An 11,564-nucleotide genomic window follows, 5' to 3' on the forward strand; every position below is an offset into this window, starting at 1 on the left:
AAAGAATGGCCTCTTCATCAGTTTGATGTAAAGAATGCCTTTTTACATGGAGAATGAAAGGAAGAAGTGTACATGGATGCTCCTCCAGGATTTACAGGATCTTTCAAAAACAGAGAAGTATGTCGCCTTAAAAAATCTTTGTACGGGTTAAAACAATCTCCCAGGGCATGGTTTGGTAGATTTACACTTGCTATGAAAAAGTATGGATACAAGCAAAGTAACTCGGATCACACGCTCTTTCTCAAACAGAGAAATGGACATATTACGTGTTTGATTATCTATGTCGGTGACATGATCATAACTGGAGATGATAAAGAAGAAATTGCTCTTCTAAGGGAGAACCTGTTTACCGAATTTGAAATGAAGGACTTGGGGAGGCTGAATACTTCCTTGGCATAGAAGTGCTGAGATCCAAGCGAGGAATCTTCATCTGTCAAAAAAGGTATGTCCTCGATTTTTTGGCAGAAACAGGAATGATTGATTGTAAACCGGCAGAGACCCCAATGATAGCAAATCAGAAACTTCAAATGGAACTCAAAGCCAAACTAGCTGATAAAGAGAGATATCAATGGTTGGTAGGGAAGCTAATATATCTCTCTCATACTCAACCAGATATAGCACATGCAGTTGGTGTAGTTAGTCAATTCATGCACCAACCACAAGTCGCTCACATGGAAGTCGTCTTGAGAATTATTAGATATCTCAAAGGTACCGTCGGTCATGGGGTCTTGTTTCAACCAAACGGAAATTTGAATGTCGAAGCGTATACTGATGCAGATTGGGCCGGAGATAAAGGGGATCGAAGATCAATGTCTAGTTACTTCACCTTGATAGAGGAAATCTTGTCACATGGAGAATCAAAAAACAGAAAGTTGTTGCTTTGTCAAGTGATGAAGCAGAGTTCAGAGGGATAGCTTGGGGTTTGGCAGAAATTTTATGGATTCGAAAACTTTTGACAGAGGTCGGTTTTTCCCCATCAGAACCCAGCAAACTTATGAGTGACAATGAAGCTGCAATTCAAATTTCTGAGAATCCTGTCCAGCATGATAGAACAAAACATGTGGAGGTTGATAGACACTTCATCAAAGAGAAATTGGAAGAGGGGATCATTGAGCTGCCATTTGTTCAATCCAAAGACCAGTTAGCAGATATACTGACAAAGGAGGTAAATGGGCGAATCTTTAATGCCTGTTTGAGCAAGTTGAGCATCGGGAATCACACTACTCAACTTGAGGGCGAGTGTTAGAAAAAAAAGGAATGTATTGTGATAAAATCATGGAGGGATCAACTCTACATCATTTCCCTGTTTATCGAAAATCTACAGCTAATGTACAGTCTTGATGCCAGCCTTAACGTTTCCTTTTATTTCTCATATTTCTGTGTATTTATAGAGGTCTGATGTTTCATTGTAAAACACAAGAAAATCAATACAATCAAACATTATTCCTTCCAATTCTTATTCTCTGTTCCTCAATAAAAAACTGTAGATGGCATATTCAGTGGGAATTTCGGGATCCTGATTAATGACGGTTAACGCTTCTAACCGTTATTTTGACACTAACTTGCAGGTAAAGTGTGTTGACTAAGTAACTCCTGGAGATATGGTCAAGAATGGATTACACCATTTGTGCAAGGGGCTTTAAAAATACATAGAGAAAGATTTACACATTAGCTGACATTGCAAATACACCTCATATGGGCGGTAGCTATTAGTAAACATCAAAACTGAAAAAACTTGCAAGATAAGATCAAATAAGGCTGGAGGGTGTGGTTGAAGCCCCCTAGGGGCTTTATCAGGCCAAGTAGGATCCACGTCAGCTATGGAGCCCCCCTTTAATTTGCAGGGTGTGGATGGAGCCCCCTATTAAACAAAATTAAAACAAAAAATTGATTGGACTAAAACTAGTGGGCCCCACCTGAATTGTTCAACCTTGGCGTTACCATTTTCGCGAGCCAACTATAGCGCCTCCGGATTGATTTGGGCGGAGTGGGACGGTGCGCCATAGCGGCGCTATGGCAGCTGATGTGGCCTGGTAGCGCCACCACACCTCTGGCCTAAGAATACAACTTCATTCGACTAAATACAATTAATATTTTGAGTTCTTTAGTTTGAAAAACCATAAACCAAGATAAAGTTATAAATAACAATCATCCGGAGATGAATGTTATTCGGAGTGTGTGGTTGTTTAAACACAAGTTCTGGTCTGATGGTTCGCTTGAACAATACAAGGCACGGTTGGTACGTGACGGCCGCTTACAACAAGTTGGCATTGACTGTGGAGATACCTTTAGTCCCGTTGTTAAACCAACCATAACTCCCACAGTTTTATCAATAGAGCTTTCGAAATCTTGGCCGGTTCATTAGCACGACGTCACTAATGCATTGTATTTATTTGAAAGTAAATTTAACAGAAAAAGGGGTACATTTAGCAACACCCTTCTGATATATAGGGTTTCTTCAATTTTTTTTTTAATTTTATGTAACGATTTTGCATCTTTATCTGGGTTATAGGTCTGGATCTCCTCTTATCAAATCCATTTTCTCAAGTCCAAGAAAAATGCATGGGTTTTCACAAATCGAATCTCCTCGTGATCATCTTCTTCATCGCTCGATTATCCCCGCGATCCTCTTTGATATAAGCCAATTCAAGTCTTCTACTTCAAGGATTCGATTATAACTAAACGCCACTGTTCCGAGTTACCTTTCCAACGTGGCCCAATCTGAAAATTTCGGTTCCGACTGATTTTTACCAAACAGACACTTTCGACGTTACCACACCGAGTTAATATTTTTTTATAGTAAAGAAAAAAAAGGCATATAAACAATGGAAGGGACCAAGGCAAACCAAAAACAAACCATATGGGTCAACATGTTAAAGGCATATAAAGGACTAAGAATGGAAACAGCACCGACATGCTGTTATTCTGTTATAAGATTATATAAATAAGTAATAAAATACAAAGATGTTATAAACCAGACCTTTTACGCCCAACCCATTACTTATGGGCTTTAGGGTTTCCAGCTATGTTTATCTCTATATATTGTAATGTTGAATATTGTGAAGAATTGAATCAAGTTTATCTCTATTTCTCCTTGGTTTTTATCACGTTGTCAGCGCGAATTGACTCTTCACGAAAAAAATTACCGGCGATCTTCAACATTAGGAATTCATCAACATCACTTTTGGATTCAGATTATTGTCGTTCATCAAATCCGGGTACATCAAATCCGGGTACATCATCAACATCCTTTAACGTATTTAAGAATCGAATACACAATATCCAAATCACTTTTTTTTCCTTAGTCTCTGTGTTGTTTCAAAACTGCAAAAGGACAAACTCCTTTAAATAACACATACATACATATGAATTTAACATTAATTAATTAATACACGTAGCCTACTAACACTATTATCCCCCATCGTCCACCGGAAAACCGCACGTGTCTTCCACCGTTGCCGGAACATTCAAATCAAACGGCAGAATCACTTTCTGAAACGACGACGTAACAATATCTCCAACATCACCGGCCACGGTTCCTACCGTCACGCATAACAATCTCTTACCCGAAAATCTTCCCCCGGCGATTCAACTCCCCGGTTAACCGACGCTACAATCATCCTCCTCATCATCATCAACGATGTCAGTTCGGCACATTTACCGGCAGCGACGACGCCGATCTCCGGCTGCTTAACCGTCGCCGGAGACGACAGTTTTTTGGAGATCCGGTGGGTTCTTCCAGCAGCTTCAATAAAATCACGGTTCACCGCGACATGAAGTTGTGGTCCGATGACGGAGTCGCCGGAACTCCGGTGGTCTTTTACTCGCAAGGTTTACGCAAGTTGTGTTACATCTATCAGATTGAAGATTGGGATGTGAATCTAAAGATTTTTTTTTCATTTACTATGTTCACCATGATATGGAACACAGCTGTATATATATGATACATACAGCATGTAAAGATTCCTTACAACTTTTAATTAATGAGTTTATTATATAAGTTAATATTTAATAAAATTTAAAGTTTAAAATATAGATATGTAGGCAAAATATTATGTGGATATTTTTCGTTTTATGCTAATATTTTGGGTGGTAGATCTTTATCTTTATATAATAATTGATTATACATCATAAATAATAAATCATACACCTTTTAAATTCTGAAAATGAAAAATCATTCTAGAAGAGTTCTTTAAAAATGCACCAATTCTGATATAAAGGAACCCAACGAGAAAACATGTTAAAAAGAATTATTATATAATATCAATAAATTTGGTGTGATCTTATTTTTTTTAATGAAAAAATACAAACTCATATGAAAATTTTCTTCTTGAATAGAACCCGAAGTTCTAATTATAAAGAACCCGAAGTTCTCCTGTAGTATCCATTATATAAAATAAAATAAAAGGCTAAAGCTATGGCATTCCTTCGTCATCATCTTGATAAAGACCTGAAGAGGGAATGCTTTACTGTCGATGACCCTCTTGAGTTATGGAAAAACATTCAAAACGATTTGATCTCACTAACATTTTTATGATCTTGTAGCCTTAAATGAACCCATTCATAGTGAGTTTTAGAGAGTAAGACCAACGTCTTACTCTCTAAAACTCACTATGAATGGGTTCATTTAAGGCTACAAGATCATAAAAATGTTAGTGAGTACAACCCTGCCCTTTTTCGTATCACCTCTAAGTTTAAATTATGCGATGAACGAATCACCGATGAAGACATGTTAGAGAAAATTTTCTCAACGTTCCATTCATCCAACATGCTCCTGACCCAGTATTACTATACTGAGAACGTAAATTTACCAAATATACTAATCTAATACCATGTTTGTTAGTCGCGGAGCAAAATAACAAGCTCCATCTACAAAATTAGTAAATGCGACCACTTGTCTAATGTTTTTCTAGACTATGTTTTTTTTTTCTTTTCCTTGTTTTACTTTTGTTTTCATTTGTCTACGGTATATTTGTTGAAACTAATATTATGTTTCATTTAAAACCTAGTGATGTTTGATTCAAAGTTGTATGATGTTTTTATCATACTCAAACATTCAATTTCTTATATTTAACGTGTTTTATTATTTCCAGAAGAAATATGTATACCAGCTCCAGCAGAGCTATTATTGGTGATGAATGTCTGGTAGATAGCGGTAGTACTAACACTATTCTCAAAGATATGAAATTTTTCTCTGAGTTGTCTCTGGCAAAGACACCGATTAGTACTATATCTGGTGTCAGTAACCTTATCGAAGGCTCCGGCAGAGCACACATAACATTATCTTCGGGTACCCAATTAACTATTGATAATGCATTATATTCTAGTAAATCCAGAAGAAATTTACTCAGCTTTAAAGATATTCGAAAAAACGGTTACCACCTAAAAACAATATCTGAAAATAATATTGAATATCTTCAAATTACTTCAAACAAAAATGGCAAAGAAACAATTGTTGAACAATTAGAAGCCTTATCCTCTGGGTTATATTGTACTAATATCAATCCTATCGAATCAAACATGGTGAGTAACCAAAATCTGTTAGATAAAGATACATTCAATATATGGCATGACCGTCTAGGTCACCCTGGTAGCATAATGATGAGACGAATAATCAAAAGTGCAACCGGACACCCTCTCAAAAACTTAAAAGTTTTACTACCACAAGACTTATTATGTGCAGCATGCTCTCTGGGCAAACTTATAACTCGGCCCTCACAAACTAAATTGATACATGAAACTCCCTCATTTTTGGAAAGAATCCAAGGGGATATTTGTGGGCCTATCCATCATCTGTGTGGACCATTGCGCTATTTCTTGGTCTTAATAGACGCATCCTCCAGGTGGTCACATGTGAGCCTTTTAGCTACTCGAAATGTAGCATTTGCCAGACTTTTAGCTCAAATCATACAATTGAGAGCCAATTTCCCCGATAATCAAATTAGAAACATCCGGATGGATAATGCGGGAGAGTTCACATCTCAAGCTTTTAATGACTATTGTATGTCAATCGGGATCAATGTTGAACATTCTGTACCTCATGTTCACACACAAAACGGTTTAGCTGAATCTCTGATCAAACAATTATAAATAATCGCTAGACCACTCTTAATGAGATGTAAACTACCATCTTCTGCATGGGGTCATGCTATTTTGCATGCCGCTGCACTGATTAGATTGAGACCAACTGCTGATCACGAATACTCCCCATTGCAACTGGTCTCCGGACGAGAACCAAGTTTGTCCCACCTTAGAATTTTTGGTTGTGCGGTATATGTACCAATACCGCCACTACAACGTACTACAATGGGACCACAAAGAAGACTGGGTATCTATATTGGTTTTAACTCCCCGTTCATAATTAAATATTTAGAACCAATGACGGGAGATATGTTTACAGCACGGTATGCTGACTGTCATTTTGATGAAACAATGTTCCCAATCTTAGGGGGAGATAAGGACAAAGAAAGACTGGTAACACAAGAAATAATGTGGAATGCATCATCGCTATCAAATCTCGACCCCCGAAGTGGTCAATGTGAATATGAAGTCCAAAAGATCATAAATTTGCAAAGAATAGCGAATGAATCACCAGATGCATTCACAGACACGAATAGAGTGACAAAGTCACATGTACCAGCATCAAATGCACCTGCTCGAATTGAAGTAATCCCAGAAGCGATTACTATACAACGAAAGCGTGGGAGACCAATCGGTTCCAAAGATAAAAACCCACGGAAACGAAAAGAGCAAAGTAACGCAGTTGGTGAAAACTCATAAAAGATTATAAGTGAAACCCCGGTAGAGGTAAATGTCCCAGAAGAGACAACTATGAATCCATAGGAAAATGAAGTTTCAGAAGAAACACCAGTACCGAACGAAAATGAGATCTCTATTAATTATGTACAAGATAGTACAATGTGGAACCGTAATAAATACGTGTTGATGAAATATTCGCATATGCTATAGCAACGGATGTAATCAATGAAAATGATTACGTACCAAAAACTTTAGAAGAGTGCATGCACAGAAATGATTGGCCAAGATGGCACGAAGCCATAAATGCCGAATTAAATTCGCTCGAAAAGCGACATGTTTTCGGACCTGTAGTCCGAACGCCCATAAACGTCAAACCAGTAGGTTATAAATGGGTGTTTGCAATAAAGAGAAATGAAAAGAATGAGATTGTACGATATAAGGCTCGACTTGTAGCACAACGGTTTTCCCAAATCCCAGGAGTTGATTATGAGGAAACGTATTCTCCTGTAGTGGATGCGATAACCCTTAGGTTCCTAATCGGCCTCACAATCTCTGAAGGACTTCATATGAGACTAATGGATGTCATCACCACATACTTATATGGGAGACTTGAAAATGACATCTACATGAAAATCCCTAAAGGATTAAAATTGCCTGAAGCATTAAAATCAACACCTCGAGAAATACGTTCTATAAAGCTCCAGAGATCTTTATATGGTCTCAAACAATCTGGTTGTATGTGGTGCAATCGACTTAGTGAATATCTCGAAAAAAAGGATACAAGTCTGATGTAATCAGTCCGTGTGTCTTTATAAAAAGATCAATCTCAAATTTCACTATAATAGCAGTCTATGTTATGATATCAACATCATCGGATCTCCTGAAGAGATAGAGAAAGCTGCTCAGTTGTTAAAGAAGGAATTTGAAATGAAAGATCTTGGTATGACGAAATTATGTATCGGACTACAATTTGAGTATCTGTGCAATGGCACGTTTGTCCATCAATCAAACTACATCCAGAAGATGTTAATACGTTTTAATATGGATAAAGCACATCCGTTTAGCGTACCTATGGTTGTCCGACCGCTAGATCCACACAAGGATCCTTATCGCCCTCAAGAAGAAGGCGAAGAAGTACTTGGTCCAGAAGTACCGTACTTAAGCGCGATCGGTGCCCTTATTATCTTGCAAATAACACAAGACCTGACATTGCATTTGAAGTACATGTACTAGCGAGATACAGTTCGAATCCAACACGTAGACACTGGAATGGTGTAAAACATATATTCCGGTATATTTGCGGGACACAAGACTTAGGTCTTTTCTATCAGAAAGATCAAAAGTCCCAGCTTGTTGGGTATGCTGATGCCGGATATCTATCAGATCCTCACAAAGCAAAATCTCAGATAGGTTATGTATTCACATATGGTGGCACAACATTTTCTTGGAAGTCAACTAAGCAAACACTTACAGCAACATCATCAAATCATGCCGAACTAATAGCACTATATGATGCTGGTAGAGAATGTGTGTGGTTGAGATCAATGATTAATCACATACAAGAAGCATGCGGATTAGAACAGATCAAGAAGGAGCCAACGATTATTTATGAAGATAATGCTGCTTGCATAGCTCAGATCAGAGAAGGTTACATCAAGGGTGATCGAACAAAGCACATCTCACCAAAGTTTTTCTCAACACATGACTTGCAAAAAGAAGGGGAAATTGATGTTCGCCAGATCAAGTCAAATGAAAATTTAGCTGACCTGTTAACGAAATCTTTAACTAGAATCAGTTTCGAGCAACTATCACACAAGATTGGTCTTCGCAGATTGAAAGATGTTTGTTGAATTCAGGGGGAGAATTATACACGCTGTACTCTTTTTCCCTTAACTAAGTTTTGTCCCACTGGGTTTTCATAGTAAGGTTTTTAATGAGGCAGCATAGCTGATCCAGTAGTATCAGCTTATTTATTCAGGTCCTGAAGTACCTATTTAACATCATCCTGAAGTATGTTGTTAAACTGTGTTTAATTCTAAATGTCTGAGGGGGAGTGTTATAAACCAGACATTTTAGGCCCAACCCATTACTTATGGGCTTTAGGGTTTCCAGCTATGTTTATCTCTATATATTGTAGTGTTGAATATTGTGAAGAATTGAATCAAGTTTATCTCTATTTCTCCTTGGTTTTTATTAAAAGAGATTTTTTTTTTAAATCTTGTACATTATAATTCAAGTAAGTTGAACATTTTAGTTCAATTGTCAAGCACCCAACTCAAGTTGTAAACTTTCCACCATCGGATTTTGTCATTTAATTCACGGCATATATTTTTCTTTGGCTCCCCACACTTAGCTATTTCGGGTTCACAACACAATTTAAGAATGTGGACTTGGCTACACCTAGCCGGAGATATATTGAAGACACGCATAGGGCTGTATATCACTACAAGAAAGTCGACCAATAGCGGCGACAAATGTCGCCGCTAATAGTCCCAAATGTCGTCGCTAAAGGTTATAGCGACGACACGTGTCTTAACTAAAAGGTCTTCGCTAATAGTTATAGTTAATAGCGGCGACATATGTTGTCACACCCCCAAAATCCAACACGCGGAGTACCACCGCTTGGAGGCGTGACATGACCAGGATCAAGCCACCAATCATATTGAACAAGCATATAATAGTTAAAGTAGTTTATAAAACCCAAATCAATACGATTGATGTCCAAACCAAACTTGTTTAAGTAGCGGAAGCATAATAATGAAAACCCAAAATAAGTTATAAGTTCAACTATCGTTCACGATCCGTATCCCACAACGACCTGCTCCTCCCTGTGCAAGCTCCATAATGTACCTAAGGTCCTGCAAGGCATGCAACAGATAATCAACAACTAGTTGAGCGAGTTCACAGAAAATAATTTCGTAACAGTAATGCGTAAGTTCATCTAATGGGGCTTCCCAAGCCTTGTATATATATTACTAGTGGGGGATTCCCACGTTTATCTTTACTAACGGGGACTTCCCATTATGGTACTTACTAGACTATTTGCAACCATGTGTTCTTCTTAAACCGAGAACAGGAATACGTACAAGGTCACGCAGGATTTACGCGAGTGCCCTTCCCCGAGGACAGTGGTACGTGTGGGGTTTACGCAGGATTTACGTAAGTGTCCTTCCGACCCGGAAGACAGTAGTGGGTATTAAGTTACGCAGGATTTACGTAAGTGTCCTACCGACCCGGGAGACAATGGTAGATACTAGTTTACGCAGGTTTTACGTAAGTGTCCTGACTATCCTGAGGACGATGGTCTATAGTCTAGTGATTGCGTAAGTACGAGTAATCATTCCATATCAAACATTCCAACCTAATTCCCAACCCGGGAATCCCATGCCTTGGCTGTGTGAACTCACCTTGGGTTGCTCGGCAGATACACAAAGAAGAGGGTTCTTGAACTACAGTGGTCAACCACGTCCTAACAGGGTTACCACACAATTCAGGTTTGGTTCAAGTAATGCACGTATGACTCACATAAGCTAGCAGATAATCGTGCACGTAATAATCGTAGCAAACACATATAGCACGTAAACAGTCAAGAGTACAATGAAATCATACTTGTGCGTTTAAATTCTTGGTCCAAAAGTAATCGGCCCAACATGTTGTGCGATGGACAACATGTTGTGCAATCCAACGAGTCCCCGGCCCAAGTATACTTAAGCCCAACAGAAGAGAAGTCCAAACATAAACATACTCGGCCCATGTAAAGACCTTGTGCGATCCGACTGGTCTTGTACGATCGGGTTATGCGATTGGAATTAGTCCAGTCCAATGACTAACATACGGCCCAATTAATCAGCGCCTAAGGCTTGTGCGACCCGGGCAACTTGTACGATCCGGGTAGCTTGTGCGAACCCTTTGGGTTGTGCGATCCAGACCAGCCCAAGACTACGGCCCAACAGTTAAAAGTTCACATAAAGGTCTCAGCCCAAACAAACAAAACAGAATTAGCTAGTGCGGCCCAATAGATCATGTGCGATCCAAGGAACTTGTGCGATCAGGGGATCTTGTGCGATCGGGAACCCCTTGTGCGGTCAAGACCTCTTGTGCGACCGAATGACTTGTGTGGTCCGGAGCCTTGTGCGAATGGCCTCATGTGCGATTAAGAGGCCTTGTGCGGCTGTTTAACAATTTCCGGATTTCTTGCCAATCGGTTACACTTTTAATAATTTCCAATTTTACAACAAATCAATTAACATCTTAACAGTTTTAAGGCCAATCCATTATCGATCAAATCATGCAAATTATAGACTAACTCACAAGAACCCTAAACCGATTTAAACAAGTTTTGTGACATACAATACATCATAGATCAAGAACACATCCTAATACATTCAATCGGATTAAACATACCAGCCTCATAACCGATCAATACTAACACTCGACTCTATAGCATACCATCCGATTAATATGAACCCATTCTAATACACACATACAACCGATTAACAGACATTGAGTTTTAAACTCATAATATGCATACCCGATTATCATGAATATACTCGATGTACATGTGTGAGCCGATTACAAACTTACTATCCAAACCAAGATGCAAACAGTCCAAGAACACGTAACATCATTCAACACAACATCAATATTAAACACTAACCGATTAGAAACAGGTGATCCAAACCACGAACAAGAAGGTCTTCGGGATGGAGGATCGGGTTGCCGCAAGTTTGAGCGAGAGGGAGAGAGAGGGGAGCTAGGGTTTTTGTGAACTTGTGTGTGTGTTTTGTGTTATAACGATTGAGAGA

At 38.8% G+C, this 11,564-nt stretch overlaps 1 protein-coding gene and 1 long non-coding RNA gene across 2 annotated transcripts; one reads left to right on the forward strand and one right to left on the reverse strand.

Annotated features, from left to right (window-relative positions):
- The first annotated feature begins 473 nt into the window (after positions 1-473).
- LOC110926631 (uncharacterized mitochondrial protein AtMg00810-like) lies at positions 474-914 on the forward strand. The gene has a single exon (XM_022170352.1). The coding sequence runs from the start codon at positions 474-476 to the stop codon at positions 912-914; it is 441 nt and encodes a 146-aa protein (XP_022026044.1).
- Positions 915-3,236: 2,322 nt separating this feature from the next.
- Positions 3,237-3,963, reverse strand: LOC110926635. The gene is made up of 2 exons (XR_002585313.2): positions 3,408-3,963; positions 3,237-3,324 (listed from the first exon to the last, which is right to left on the reverse strand). It is a non-coding gene; the product is annotated as an uncharacterized LOC110926635 (long non-coding RNA).
- Between the last annotated feature and the right edge of the window lie 7,601 nt (positions 3,964-11,564).

The sequence above is a fragment of the Helianthus annuus genome, chromosome 7 (assembly GCF_002127325.2).
Source record: "Helianthus annuus cultivar XRQ/B chromosome 7, HanXRQr2.0-SUNRISE, whole genome shotgun sequence".
In the NCBI taxonomy this organism is placed as follows: Eukaryota; Viridiplantae; Streptophyta; class Magnoliopsida; order Asterales; family Asteraceae; genus Helianthus; species Helianthus annuus.